The sequence below is a fragment of the Dipodomys spectabilis genome, unplaced genomic scaffold (assembly GCF_019054845.1).
Source record: "Dipodomys spectabilis isolate Male_0828 unplaced genomic scaffold, ASM1905484v1 ptg000511l, whole genome shotgun sequence".
Classification (NCBI taxonomy): domain Eukaryota; kingdom Metazoa; phylum Chordata; class Mammalia; order Rodentia; family Heteromyidae; genus Dipodomys; species Dipodomys spectabilis.
In genome coordinates, this window is record NW_024871188.1 from 454,420 (window position 1) to 468,612 (window position 14,193).

A 14,193-nucleotide genomic window follows, 5' to 3' on the forward strand; every position below is an offset into this window, starting at 1 on the left:
GTAGAGTGCTAGCCTTGAGTAAAAGAAGCTCAGGGACAGCGCCCAGGCCCTGAGTTCAAGCCCTAGGACTGGCAAAAAAAAAAAAGTTGAAAGATGTATGTTACCAGAAATGAGTAGCTGCAAATAGACATAGTACTACCCAACCTTTTGCTTATGTAGTGCTGAGGAATCGAACCCAGGGCCTCATGCATGCAAGGCAAGCACTCTACCACTGAGCCACCTTCCCAGCCCCAGGACAGAGCTCGAATTTAGTCCTCCTGTTCACTTGGTTGTCAAGGCTGGTGCTCTACCACTTGAGCAACATCTTCATCTATTTTTTTTTTTTTTAATAATGGTAGGTAAAATCTCATGGATGGCCAGGCGCTGGTGGCTCACGCCTGTAATCCTAGCTACTCAGGAGGCTGAGATCTGAGGATCGCGGTTCAAAGCCAGCCCGGGCAGGAAAGACCGTGAGACTCCTATCTCCAATAAACCACCAGGAAACCGGAAGTGGCACTATAGCTCAAGTGGTAGAGCGCTCGCCTTGAGCTGAAGAGCTGAGGGACAGCGCCCAGGCCCAGAGTTCAAGCCCCACGACCGACAAAAAAAAAAAAAATCTCATGAATGTTTCTGCTTGGGGTGGTTTTGAACTGAGACTCTCTAAATCTAAGTCTGCTCAGTAAACTAGGATGATAGGTGTGAACCACTGATGCCCAGTTTAGAAATGTTTTTAAAAATGCTGTTTCTAGGGGCTGGGAATGAGGTTAGTGGTAGAGTGTTTGCCTAGCAAGCATGAAGCCCTAGGTTCGATTCCTCAGTACCATATACACAGAAAAAGCCTTAAGTGGTGCTGTGGCTCAAGTAGTAGAGTGCTAGGCTTGAGCAAAAGAAGGTCAGGGACAGTGCCCAGGCCCTGAGTTCAAACCCCAGGACTGGCAAAAAAACAAAAAAAAAATTTCTAGTTCAGCATTGTGGTTCCTACCTATAATCTGAGATAATCAGGAGGTGGAGAGCTAGAAGATTTCTGTCCAATGTTGTTCTAGGCAAAACAGGAGGTACTACCAGAAAACTACTAAAGCAAAAAAAAAAAAGGGGGGACTGGGAATGTGGTTCAAGTGATAGAGCACCTATCTAGCAAGCATGAGATCCCAAGTTTAAACCTCAGCACTGCTCTTCTCCCAAAAATAGCTATTTTTGGGTTTTGTCAGTTGTGGATCTTGAACTCAGGGCCTGGGCGCTGTCCCTGTGCTCTTCAGCTCAAGGCTAGCGCCCTACGACTTCAGCCAGAGCGCCACTTCTGGTTTTCTAGTGGTTTTATTGGAGATAAGAATCTCAGGGACTGGGCTGGGAAGATGGCTCAGTGGTAGAGCACTTGCCTTGCACGCCTGAGGCCCTGGGTTCGACTCCTCAGCACCACATAAGCGAAAAGAAAAAAAGCTGGAAGTGGCGCTGTGGCTCAAGTGGTAGAGCGCTAGCCTTGAGTTGAAGAGCTGAGGGACAGCGCCCAAGCCCAGAGTTCAGGCCCCACGACCGGACCCCCCCCCCAAAAAAAAAAAGAATCTCAGGGACACTCCTGCCCAAGCTGGCTTTGAACCGCGATCCTCAGATCTCAGCCTCCTGAGTAGCTAGGATGACAGGCGTGAGCCACCAGCGCCCGGCCACAAAACTTTGTTAATGAGCTTCTGGATTGTTCCAGTAAGTAACACTTCTGCCCTCCTCCCCTCCTGCCCTGCACCTTTGACCTTTGACTTCTGGGATTTGGGAAGTGGAGACTCAGCCCAGGAGACATTCAGGTGCCCCCCCCCCAAAAAAAAAAAAAACACAAAAATAATAAAAGGTAACAAACTGGGCTTAGAGACCCAAGAAGGAGTAGGCAGAAAGCTTTGCCAGGAAGCAGTGTTGCAACCCCGGCTGTGGCTCAGGAATGGGGTGGAGACTTCCTCGTTGACCCTCCCTCCCCCCAGTCCCGGCAGGTATAAGGCTGCCAGTCCCAGGCCCCCCACCCCCAGCAGCTCGGGGAGGCCTGAGAAGACGCAGCATGTTGTCCTACAGCCCAGAGCAGAGGTAGGTTCCCAGCCCCCCTCCCCCACACCTCCGGACACCCTGTCCATCGGGGAAGGGCGGGCCTCACAGAGCCACCGGGACATTCCATGCCCTCCCTCCAGAAGGAGCAGGGACAGATAGAGGCCAGCAGGCAAGGCTGGCCAGCGCCGGCCACGGCCCACGCACGCACGCGCATACATTCACACCCAAGAGGCGCATGGGAGAGGATTCCTCCCAGGGACTCTGTGGTCCTAGTGACCTGGGGTTTCATGGGAGACATGGGAAAGCCCAGATTCCACCCCCTCCCCTTCCCCCAAACCTGCCCTGCCTGCTGCTGCTCAAAGCCAGAGCTCTCTCCCACACCTCCTTCTTTCCCTCCCTCCCTCCCTCCTTGCGTTCCTTTTTTCCTTCCTTCCTTCCTCCCCGCTCTCAGCTGTACTGGGGATTAAACTCAGGGCCTGGGCGCTGTCTCTGAGCTTTTCTGCTTATGGCTAGCGCTCTACCACTAGAGCCACAGCATCACTTCTGGCCTTTTGGAGTAGTTTATTGGAGATAAGAATCTCATGGATCTGAGGATCGCGGTTCAAAGCCAGCCCGGGCAGGAGAGACCTTGAGACTCCTATCTCCAATAAACCACCAGAAAACCGGAAGTGGCGCTGTAGCTCAAGTGGTAGAGCGCTCGCCTTGAGCTGAAGAGCTGAGGGACAGCGCCCAGGCCCAGAGTTCAAGCCCCATGACCGACCAAAAAAAAAAAAAAGTCTCACAGAGTTTCATGCCTGGGCTGGCTTCCAATCACGATCCTCAGATCGCAGCCTACTGAGTCGCTAGGATTACAGGTGTGAGCCACAGCACCACTTCCAGGTTCTCTGTGTATGTGGAACCGAGGAATCAAACCCAGGGCTTCGTGCCTGCTAGGCAAGCACTCTGCCACTGAGCCACCTTCCCAGCCTTCCCCGCCCTGCCCCAAGGAGACTTCTATCTTCAATTAACCACCCAAAACTGGAGCAGCTGTGGCTCAAATGGTAGAGCAGCAGCCTTGAGCAAAAAAGCTCAGGGACAGCACCTAGGCTCTGGGTTCAAGCCCCAAGACTGACACCAAACAAAAAAGAAAGAAAAAAAAGTAGGAGGTGAAGGGAGTATGGCTTGCATGTGTGTGCACACGTGTATGTGTGTGTGTGTGTGTGTGAGTGTGTGTATGTGCGTGCACGGGCCTACTGAATAAGCTCATTAAACATCTCTCTCCTGCAGCCCTGAGGGCTGGCATCCCTCCCGAACCCTGTTTCTCCTTGCACTGTCTGTGGCCTGGGCACAGGGCGCCCTTCCCAGCCCCAAAGAGTGCCTCATCGTGTCGTCCGCCAACGGCAGCACCGTCTCCTGCTTCTCCCCGGCCAGATTCCCCAGCGATCTCCCTGCTGACACCTTCCACCTGGCTGTGGAGTTCTCCAACCTCACCTCGCTGCCGGCCGCCGCCCTGCAGGGGGTTCGAGGCCTGCAGGAGTTGCATCTCTCTAGCAACCAACTGGAGGCCTTGGAGGCCGAGCTCCTGCAGCCCGTGCCTGCGCTGCAGGTGCTGGATCTCACCCGCAACGCCCTGTGCAGCCTCCCCGAGGGGCTCTTCCACCAGGCCTCTGCCCTCCACACCCTGGTGTTGAAGGAAAATCAGTTGCGAGGCCTACAGGCCTCTTGGCTGCAGGGCCTGAAGGCACTCAGCTTCCTGGATCTGTCCGGGAACGGCCTCCGGGCTCTGCCGCCCGGGCTGCTGGCCAATCTGTCCGCCCTGCGCACGCTTGACCTTGGGGACAACCAGCTGGAGACCTTGCCACCCGGCCTCCTGCGGGGGCCGCTGGCTTTGGAGCGCCTGCACCTGGAGAGGAACCGGTTGCGCGCCCTGGCGGAGGATCTGCTGTGGCCCCAGCCCGGCCTGCGGTCCCTTTTCCTCCAGGAAAACAGGCTGGCCTCCCTGGAGGCAGGACTCTTCCGAGGCCTGAAAGGGCTGGACATGTTAGATCTGTCCAATAACTCACTGAGCAGCCTTCCCAGAGGGCTCTGCGCGCCCCTAGGGAGGCCGGCAGCCCGGGACATGGAAGACGGCTTCGACTTCTCCCACAACCCCTGGCTCTGTGGCCCCAACCTGCATGACTTCTACCTCTGGCTGCTGGACAATCAACACAAGATGTTCTCCAGAGAGGACACACGGTGTGCCCAGCCGGAGGCCTTGAAGGGAAAGCCACTCCTGGAGGGGGCCAGCTCCCAGGGAGGCCTGGAGCTGGGGTGGGCGTGGGAGAACCCCATGTAGCACGTCAACCCCCCCCTTTGCTTCCTTCAAGGGCCTGATTCCAGTCTCCCACTGCTCCTGGGGTCCCCTGTCAGCCAAACTCCCCAAACCTGCCCCTGGCTGCCCAGTCCCCTGTGTGTTTATTCTCTGGCTAGGGCTTCTTTTCCTGCCTGCCATTTTCCATCTTTTGTCCCCTGGTTGCCCCCCAGCTCCTTCGTCCCTCCCGCTGGCTGAGTCCTGGCCACACCAGGGAGGTGTTTTTGTTTGTTTGTTTTCTGTCAGTCCTGGGGCCTGAACTCTGGGCCTGGGCGCTGTCCCTTGGCTCTTCAGCTCAAGGCGAGCACTCTACCACTTGAGCCACAGCGCCACTTCTGGTTTTCTGGTGGTTTTTTTAGAGATAAGAGTCTCACGGACTTCGTTGCCCAGGCTGGCTTTGAACTGTGAACCTCAGATCTCAGCCTCCTGAGTAGCTAGGATGATAGGCGTGAGCCACCAGTGCCTGGCATGTTTGTTTTTTAATCTACCTTCATGTCCTGGGGACTCTGGGAGGGCTAAGCCTGGAACCCTGATTCCTCTCAGTAGACTCTGCCCCAGATGGTTAATAAATAACTATGGAACAAAATCTAACTGGTCTGTGTCCAGATGTGGCTTCATCTTGAAAGTAGGCATGGTCCAGTGCCAGCAGCTCATACCTATCATCGTAGCTACTCAGGAGGCCGAGAATGGAGGACCAAGGTTCAAAGCTTATCACCAAAGAACCAGCAAAAAGCTGGAAGTGGAGCTGTGGCTCAAGGGGTACAGTACCAGCCTGAGTTAGTTCAAGCCCTGGGACCAGCACACACACACACACACACACACACACACACACACACACACACACACACACACACAGAGGAAAAAAAAGGAAAGAAGAAAGGCAGGCATCAGAGGAGGGACGAGGAGTTGAGACCCAAAAGCCTTCAATGTTCCCAAGTAGATGGCTTGTCCTTAGGATGGGTTGTCATTGGCTCCTTCCCTCCCTCCCTCCTTCCTCCCTCTCCCCCCACCATCCTGGGGCTGAGCTGGAAATAAAACCCTGCTCATTGCCGGGTGTCATTTTCCCTGTGGACTCCTGCCAGCCCTTGTGTCCCAGATCGCACAGGCAGGTCTCCGCCGTGTCACATTGGGCTGCTCTGGCCCAGGGTGCCTGCTCAGGGTACACCCCAGGGGCTGGAGGGAGCCGAAGGCCTGGGCGGAACTGGGGGGTTGAGTCCTCACAGCTCAGATCTGGGAACCCTTGTCCATGCAGAGTTGGGCATGGGAGGCTGGAGTGAGGTTTTGGGGACTCTGAGTTGTTTGGGGGTTGCCTAGGTTCAGCCCCCTAAAAAAAAGGATTATGTTATGTCCAGGTCAAAAGCCTGTGGTCTGGAGACGATCAAGCTGGATTCGTATTAGATAGTTACAAAGACAGGACAACTGGTTTCAGGTTTTGTGGAGGGACAGGGGTACTGGGATTTGAACTCAAAGCCTGGTGCTCATTGGGCTTCCTTGTTCATGGCTAAATGTTTTACCACCGGAGCAACACCTCCAGTCCAGCTTTTCACTGGTTATTTTGGAGTTCGGGGGGAACCCCTAGAAATTTTCTGCTTGGGCTGGCCTTGAACCCTGATCCTGCAGATCTCAGCCTTCTGGGTAGCATTTGAACTCTATTTTGCTCATTTGTAAAAATGAGAGAAAGGGCTGGGCTGGCTCCTGGCTTTCAATAGCAGATTTACGAGAGGAAAGAAGCCAGGCATTGGTGGCTCACGCCTGTCATCCCAGCTACTCAGGAGGCTGAGCTCGGAGGATCACAGTTCAAAGCCAGCCCTGGCAGGAAAGTCCATGAAACTCTTATCTCCAAGGAATCACCAGAAAATTGGAAATGGAGCTGTGGCTTAAAGTGGTAGAGCGCCCGCCTGCCTTGAGCTGAAGAGCTGAGGGATGGTGCCCAGGCCCACAGTTCAAGCCCCACAACCGACAAAAAAACAAAAAACAAATACAGGGCTGGGAAGGTGGCTCAGTGGTCGAGTGCTTGCCTAGCATGCATGAAGCCCTGGGTTTGATTCCTCAGTACCACATACACAGAAAAAGCCAGAAGTGGCGCTGTGGTGCAAGTGGTAGAGCGCTAGCCTTGAGCCAAAGAAGCTCAGGGACAGCGCCCAGGCCCTGAGTTCAAGCCCCAGGACAGGCACAAAAGACAAAAAAAAGAGTGTGTGTGTGTGTGTGTGTGTGTGTGTGTGTGTGTGTGTGTGTGTGTGTGTGGAAAGTGACTTGCCCAGGGTCGTTCGGCCAGGCGTTGGGGGGGGGGGCGCTGCCTGGGGAGTCATTCACATCGAGTAGCTCAGTCCTGGGGCATCGAGCGTCTCCGGGTTGCTATGGAAACCGCAGAGCCAGGACCCAGCCGGGCAGGACCCTAAAGCTCCGCCCACCGGGAACACACCCCCTCCGGAGCCTTCCTCTCATTGGTCAGTCCTCGAAAAGGTTCCCGCCCTCTCCCCCACCCGATGCATTATAAGGCGGGCTTCCCCGCCAGCGCGGGGGGCGGAGACGCGGCGGCCAGGCGTGGGGTCCGCGGGGCGCAGGCGCGCGGGGGCCGCCGGTGAGTGCGGGGCGGGGGGCGCCGGGGCCCCGCCGCGGGTTGGCTGGGCGCGGGTCCCGCGCGGGGCGCGCTGGGCCCGAGCAGGTGGCCGGGACCCTTGTCCCAGTTGGCCGGGGTTCAGGCCGCGGCGGGGCGAGCCCAGGGCTCCGAGGGCGGCCCGTCCCCCGCCCCTCGCCCCGCCGGGCCGGGTGACCTTGGGCCCAGCGGCCGGGCTGGCCGCGTGCCTCAGTTTCCCTGCCCATCCAAGTGGGGCTGCCCGGGGTCTGCAGCTCCCCACGCGTGGAGGCCCGTGCCCAGACACCAGGGGACACAGCCCAGAGGGGCGAAGGCGTGTCCCCAGACTCACACAGCAGGGCAAGGGGGAGACAGGGGTCAACCCTCAACCGTGTCAGAGAGCCCCCCAGCCGCTGAAGTCCCCCCAGGCGCTGAGGTCCCCCCCACGTGCTGAAGTCCCCCCCACGTGCTGAAGTCCCCCCCACGTGCTGAAGTCCCCCCCACGTGCTGAAGTCCCCCCCAGGCGCTGAAGTCCCCCCCAGGCGCTGAAGTCCCCCCCAGGCGCTGAAGTCCCCCCCACGTGCTGAAGTCCCCCCCACGCGCTGAAGTCCCCCCAGCCGCTGAAGTCCCCCCCACGCGCTGAGGTCCCCCCCCAGCCGCTGAAGTCCCCCCAGGCGCTGAAGTCCCCCCCACGTGCTGAAGTCCCCCCCCAGGCGCTGAAGTCCCCCCCAGGCGCTGAAGTCCCCCCCACGTGCTGAAGTCCCCCCCCACGTGCTGAAGTCCCCCCCACGTGCTGAAGTCCCCCCCCAGGCGCTGAAGTCCCCCCCAGCCGCTGAAGTCCCCCCCTTGGGGGTCTCAGGGGCGGGTGGAAGGGTGGCTCGCTAGGGTCTCCTCCCCGCAGGCTCACCCTGCGTGTCTACCATGTCTGACCACGCGGCGGCCACGCAGGACCCCAGACCCAGCTCGGAGCAGGAGCAGCAGGTGAGTGACCCCCCCTCCCCCCCCATGGCACAGCTTCCAGCCAGGCGGCCCCGGGTCCACCTGTGATTCTGACATGTCCCAGGGCTGGGACAGAGAGCCCAAGCAGAGTCCACCCCCGGCCACCGTGTCTAGAAGCTGCATTCTAGATCCATCGATTCTGATGTCCCATCCGAGCAATCACGTCACAGTGTGTGGGGTGTGTGTGTGTGTGTGTGTGTGTGTGTGTGTCTGTCTGTCTGTCTGCTGTCTGTCCGTCTGTGGCTTGAACTCAGAGTCTGAGTGCTGTCTCTGAGCTTTCTCATTCAAGGCCAGTGCTGAGCCACAGAGCCACTTTGGGCTTTTGTTGTTGTTGTTTTTTTGTTTGTTTGTTTGTTTTTTTGGTGGTTCATTGGAGATAAGAGTCTCAGAGACTTTCCTGCCCAGGCTGGCTTTGAACCCTGATTCTCAGATCTCAGCCTCCTGACTAGCATTACAGGTGTGAGCTACAGGTGCCTGATTTTATATCTGAACTTTTTTTTGGGGGGGGGGGTCCAGTTGTGGGGCCTGAACTCTGGGCCTGGGCGCTGTCCCTCAGCTCTTCAGCTCAAGGCTAGCGCTCTACCACTTGAGCCACAGCGCCGCTTCTGGCTTTTTTCTTTTTGCTTATGTGGTTGTTGAAGAATCGAACCCAGGGCCTCATGCATGCAAGGCAAGCGCTCTACTACTAAGCCATCTTCCTAGACCCTTTTTTTTTTTTCTGTTGGTTGTGGGGTTTGAACTCAAGGGCCTGGATGTTGTCCCTGAGCTCTTGCTCAAGGACAGCACTTTACCAGTTTGAGCCACAGCTCCACTTCCAATTTTTGTTTTGTTTAATTGGAGATGAGGGTCTCAACAGGGCCTTTTCTACCCAGGTTGTCCTTGAACCATGATCCTCAGATCTCAGCCTCCTGAGTAGCTAGGCATGAGCCACCGGCGTCCAGCTTTCATGTCAAAACTTTTAACCTTGTGCACACGACTGACAGCCAGTATGCCCCCCGCAATCCTTCTGTGTGCATCTCCCTAACTCCTCCATTCCTCCCCACACATCTGGCTGGGAGAGAGGACCAGCAGGCTTGGGGGCCTCCAAGCCACCCCCTGCCTCCCCCAGGTACCTCTCTGATACCCACTCCCTCCCACAGAACGTGGTACAGCGTGTGGCAGCCCTGCCCCTGGTCAGGGCCGTCTCTGATGCCTACTGCTCCACCAAGGACCGGCACTGGGTGCTGGGCTCTGCCTGCCGCCTGGCTGAGCACTGCGTGTGCGGTGTCACCACCAGAGCACTAGACCATGCCCAGCCGCTGCTTGACCACCTGCAGCCCCAGCGTGAGTCCCCAGCTTGTGTTCCTGGGTCACCCCCCCCCTTGCTGCCCAGTATGACCTCAGCCCATCCTCCTGTCCACCCTTCTCGCTGGGATTCCAGCTCTGGACCTTACACTTACTGTGCCAGGTGCTTTACCACTTGAGCCACGTGCCCCAGCCCTTTTTGCCGTCGTTATTTTGGGGACAAAGTCTGCTGTTTTTGTTTTGCCCAGGGCTTGGCCTGGGAAAGAACAGAGCTCCTCCCACCTACATCTCCTCATAATAGCTGGGATGATAGCTGTAGCCTACCACACACCCGCTTGTTGGTGGAGATGGGGAGCTTTTTGTCTGGGCTGGCCTTGCACCTTGATCCTCTCGATCTTTGCCTCCGGAGTAGCTGGGATTACAGGATACAACTATCTTTAATCTACTTCCTGGGGCTGGGAAGGTGGCTCAGTGGTAGAGCGCTTGCCTTGCATGCCTGAGGCCCTGGGTTCAATTCCTCAGCACCACATAAGCAAAAAGAAAAAAGCCGGAAGTGGCGCTGTGGCTCAAGTGGTAGAGCGCTGGCCTTGAGCTGAAGAGCTGAGGGACAGCGCCCAGGCCCAGAGTTCAGACCCCATGACCGGACCCCTCCCATAATTGTACTTCCTGTGTGCCCTCCTGCAGACACCCCACCCCCACCCCACCCTGGACACCTCCATCTCTTTCCTTGTCATGCACCTCTTTAAATCTGCTCAGCTGGCCTTACGCCGTCACCTGCTGAACTGTGGCCTCTCTTCTCTGGTCCTCTCCCTTCTGCCTCCCCCCACCCACCTTTTCTTTTTTCCAGCCCTGGGGCTTGAACTCAGAGCCTGGGCACTGTCCCTGAGCTTCTTTGGCTCAAGGCGAGCACTCTACCACCTGAGCCACTTCCAGCTATTTCTGTGTATGTGGTGCTGAGGGATGGAACCCAGGGCTTCTGCATGTTAGGCAAGCGCGCTACCACTGAGCCACCTTCCCAGCCTGCCTCCCTCCTTTGGTCCAACATCGCTTGGATCCCTTTGTGCCCCCCCCCCCGTTCTTATGCTAGTCCTGAACCCCACAGCTTAGCCCTGTCTACTCGCTCAGGGGTCTAGCCTGCTGGGTGAGGGGAAGAAGGTTCAGGGCTCCTGTCTGATTGAGGAATCAAATCACTCGAGAGTTCCAACCTGAGACCCCTCCAGCCCCTTCCCAGTGGCTCCTGGGACCTTGAGCTTCCCTGAGGTCATCGGATCTGGGTGGGGCTGGGGGGGGTCACCTTGGAGGCTGAGCTGGGCAGCAGGGCAGAGGCAGGGGCAGGGCAGGCTCTGGGGGGTCAGGATCACCAGGGAACAGCGTATGGAGGGGAGGCCCCGGGCTCCCTGCCCCCCGCATGGCCCTGCTGTGTGTCCAGCTTCTCTGTAGCTGCTGGAAAATGGGGGCGGGGGTCCTCCGAAGACTGGCCCACCTCTGGGGACCGCTGTCCATGGCCGGGGCTGGGGTGTCGCCTCTCTAGCCCCCCACTCCCTCCCTCCCTCCAATCACCCCATGTACCCCCAACTTCCCTTCTCTCCCCAGTATCCACAGTGAACCACCTGGCCTGCAGAGGCCTGGACAAGCTGGAGGAGAAGCTGCCCTTCCTCCAGCAACCTTCGGACACGGTACCGGGATGACCAGCTGGTGGGGACCCCGCGGAGGGGTCACCCCCCAAGTCTAGGCAGGGGAGGGGGCCAAGCCCCTCCTCAGAGGAAAAGAGAAACATCAACAGCCAGAGGCAGCCTCCACACGTACCCCCCCCCACAGGGGAGGGTTCTATCTCCCCATCACTTGATAGAGGGGAAACTGAGGCACAGAGGCGGGAAGGGGCTTTTAGGGCCCGGCCCCGGTAGCTGAGGTTGGCAGGGCTCCGGCCTGCAGCACCCGCAGTGGCTCTACTTCCCGCCAGGTGCTGACCTCGGCCAGGGACACGGTGGTCAGCGGGGTCAGCGGGGTGACCGGCCTGGCCCAGCGGGGCCGGCGGTGGAGCGTGGAGCTTCGGCGCTCGGTGAGCCACGCCCTAGACGTGGTGCTGGGCAAGTCTGAGGAGCTGGTGGACCACTTGCTGCCCGCGACCAGTGGTGAGGCCAGGGCCTGATACCTTCCCATGCAGCCATGGGTGAGGGGTGGGGGTGGGGCGGGACCAGAGAGGTTTACCACAGGCAGAAGGCCACACAGCACCACAGGGAGCCACTTCCACAGCCGTCTTCCACACACACACATACACACACACACACACACACACACACACACACACACATGAGGCTGTCTAAATGGCACAGCATAGCTATGGGTCCAAACCCTGGGTCTCCTCAAGGCACCGTGTGGGATTTGAGCTCGGTGCCTCAGTTTCCCTCATCTGCAGGCTGCTGCTCCCAGTCGTAGCTGGTGTTAAGAACGGGGAGTTGAGGGTGAGCACAGAGGGGGAGGGCTGGCCATGCTGACCCCTGCTTGTGCTCCTCCCCAGAGGCTCTGGAGGCCGAGGCCCAGGGCCCGGCGGTGGCGGAGGCCGAGGCGGCGGAGGCGGCCTCCACGGAGGAGCAGAGACACCAGCAGGGCTACCTCGTCCGCCTGGCCTCCCTGTCATCCAGGATCCGCCATCTGGCCTACGAGCACTCTATAGGGAAACTGAGGCAGAGCAAACACTGCGCACAGGAAATGCTGGTCCAGCTGCAGGAGATGCTGGAGCTGGTGAGAGACCTGCGACCCGGACCAAGTGGGGGCCGAGCACCCCCCAGTCCTCGATCGGGGGTGGGGGGGCGGTGGCAGGGCCTGGCTGCCCGTGCTCCCGGCGGAGGAGAGGATGTGGGCCTGGTGGTGCGTGCCTGCAATCCCAGCCCGCAGGAGGCCCAGGCGGGAGGACTGCAGCCCAGCGCTGACCCTTCAGCCACCTTCCCCGCCCCGCCCCGTCCTCCTCGCCTCCGCCACTAGAGGGCACCTGTGAGCGCCAGTCCCACCCTCCCTCCCTCCCGCCCTCCCTGCTCTGCCCACCGCCATCCAGAGCTCTTAGTCTCTCAGGGTCAAGTCCACCCCGCAGCCCACAGGGCCCTGCGCGGTTCTAAAGCTTATTAATGGAGGGGCAGACTGCGCCTGTCTCCTGGGAGGCTGACACCTGTTCCTGTCCCTCAGATCCACAGAGTGCAGGACAGGGCAGCCCTGCCCGCCAAGGTCCAGGAGCCCCGGGGGGACCGGAGCCCGAGCCCCCTGCAGAACGGCCACTGCGGCCAGGTGAGGGGCTGGAGGGGGGCGCGGCCCAGCAGGGGAGGGGGCTCCAGGCTGACCAGGCTGACCGTGACTCAAACCAAGTGCTGATGATCAGGCGCTAGCGGCTCACACCTGTCACCCCAGCTACTCAGGAGGCTGAGATCTGAGGATCGCAGTTCGAAGCCAGCCCGGGCAGGAAAGTCCCTGAGACTCTGATCTCCCATGAACCACCGGAAAACTGGAAGTGGCGCTGTGGCTCAAGTGGTAGAGCGCTCGCTTTGAGCTGAAGAGCACAGGGATAGTGCCCAGGCCCTGAGTTCAAATCCCAGAACTGGCTCTTGCACGTGCACATACACACACACACACACACACACACACACACAATGTCTAGAGGGGACATGGAGGCAGGTAGCCCAATCTCATTTAGAAGGTGTTCAGGGGGGAAACTGAGGTACCCAGGTGATCCCAGCTGAGGATGCCCAGAGGGGAAACGGAGTCAAGGCAGGTCCCCAACCCCCGCCCGTCCGTGCGTCTGTCCGTCTGCAGGTGGAGCTGGAGGGGCTGGCGGCGGAGCTGGCGCGCGCGGTGGAGGCGCTGGCGGAGGCGCTGCCCCCCGGCGCCCAGGCCCGCGTGGCGGCGCTGCGGGCGGGCGTGGCGGCGCTGCGGGCCGCCCTGGAGGACGCGCGGGGCCGCCACGGGCAGCCGCGGCCGGCGGAGGTGCCGGTGGGGCCGGCGCTGGCGCTGTGGGCCGGGCCGCTGCCCTGGCTCCTCGGCCCCTTCGCGCCGCTGCTGGTGGAGCGCGCGGAGCCCATGCTGGACCTGGTGACCTGCGTGGACGAGGTCATCGGGGACCCCGACCCGCGCTGGGCCCACATGGACTGGCCGGCCCATCAGAGGGCCTGGGCGGCCGGGCAATCCCGGGCAGCGGGGGGCACCCCGGGGGACCCCGAGCCCCCCAGCCCCCGGAGTTCACACACCCTCATGCCCGAGCTGGACTTCTGACGCTGCCCGGGCGCTGCTGACCCTCGGCGGCCGCCGGGCACCCCACAGCGCCATCGCCGCTGTCCCCAACAGGCCACTGCTGGGCCTGGCGGCCTTGCCTGTTACCCCAGCTGGGAAGGACCCCCCCACCCCAGAGAGGGGGCCAGGCAAAGCCTCAGCCCATCACCAGACCCTGTCTCTACAAAGGGAACTGAGCCGGGCGCCGTGGCTCACGCCTCTCATCCCAGCTCACTCAGGAGACGGAGGTGGGAGGCTCCTGGTTCAAAGCCAGCCCGGGCAGGAAAGTCTGTGAGACTTTCTCCATGTCAGCAAAAAGCCAGAAGTGGAGCTATGACTCAAATGATAAAGCACCAGCCTTGAGGTTTTGGGTTGTCGTTTTAAAGCTCAGGGACAGCGCCCAGGCCCTGAGTTCAAGCCCCAGGACTGGCACAAACACATTTTCTATCTAAAAAACAATACCCAACTAGATGGAAATAAAGTCAGAAACTCTGAGACTCGCACAGTGTTCTAGTCTTTCCTTTTGGGGCTGGACATCCTAGATGGAGGGACGCCTTCCCTGCCATGTGTTCTCAGAACAAAGGTGCTTCTGTGTTGACGACCCTCCTGATCTCGGGCTCCTCGAGTAGCCGGCATTACAGGCGTGAGCTACGGCACCCGGTAAGAACCAAATCCACGGAGAAAGCTGGGCACCGGACCGGCAGGGGCGGAAACCAAGCCCTTCTCTCCCAACCTCCCCATAACCGTA

General features: G+C 59.5%; 2 protein-coding genes across 2 annotated transcripts; both read left to right on the plus strand.

The window, feature by feature from the left end:
• Nucleotides 1-1,978: 1,978 nt before the first annotated feature.
• Lrg1 (leucine rich alpha-2-glycoprotein 1) lies at nt 1,979-4,622 on the plus strand. Its single transcript, XM_042669902.1, has 2 exons — nt 1,979-2,043; nt 3,271-4,622. The coding sequence occupies exons 1-2, from the start codon at nt 2,018-2,020 to the stop codon at nt 4,316-4,318; spliced, it is 1,074 nt and encodes a 357-aa protein (XP_042525836.1). The 5' UTR covers nt 1,979-2,017; the 3' UTR covers nt 4,319-4,622.
• Nucleotides 4,623-6,870: 2,248 nt separating this feature from the next.
• Plin5 (perilipin 5) lies at nt 6,871-13,769 on the plus strand. The gene is made up of 8 exons (XM_042669945.1): nt 6,871-6,914; nt 7,810-7,889; nt 9,047-9,230; nt 10,785-10,867; nt 11,152-11,323; nt 11,710-11,933; nt 12,372-12,470; nt 12,993-13,769. The coding sequence occupies exons 2-8, from the start codon at nt 7,830-7,832 to the stop codon at nt 13,446-13,448; spliced, it is 1,278 nt and encodes a 425-aa protein (XP_042525879.1). The 5' UTR covers nt 6,871-6,914; nt 7,810-7,829; the 3' UTR covers nt 13,449-13,769.
• Nucleotides 13,770-14,193: the final 424 nt, after the last annotated feature.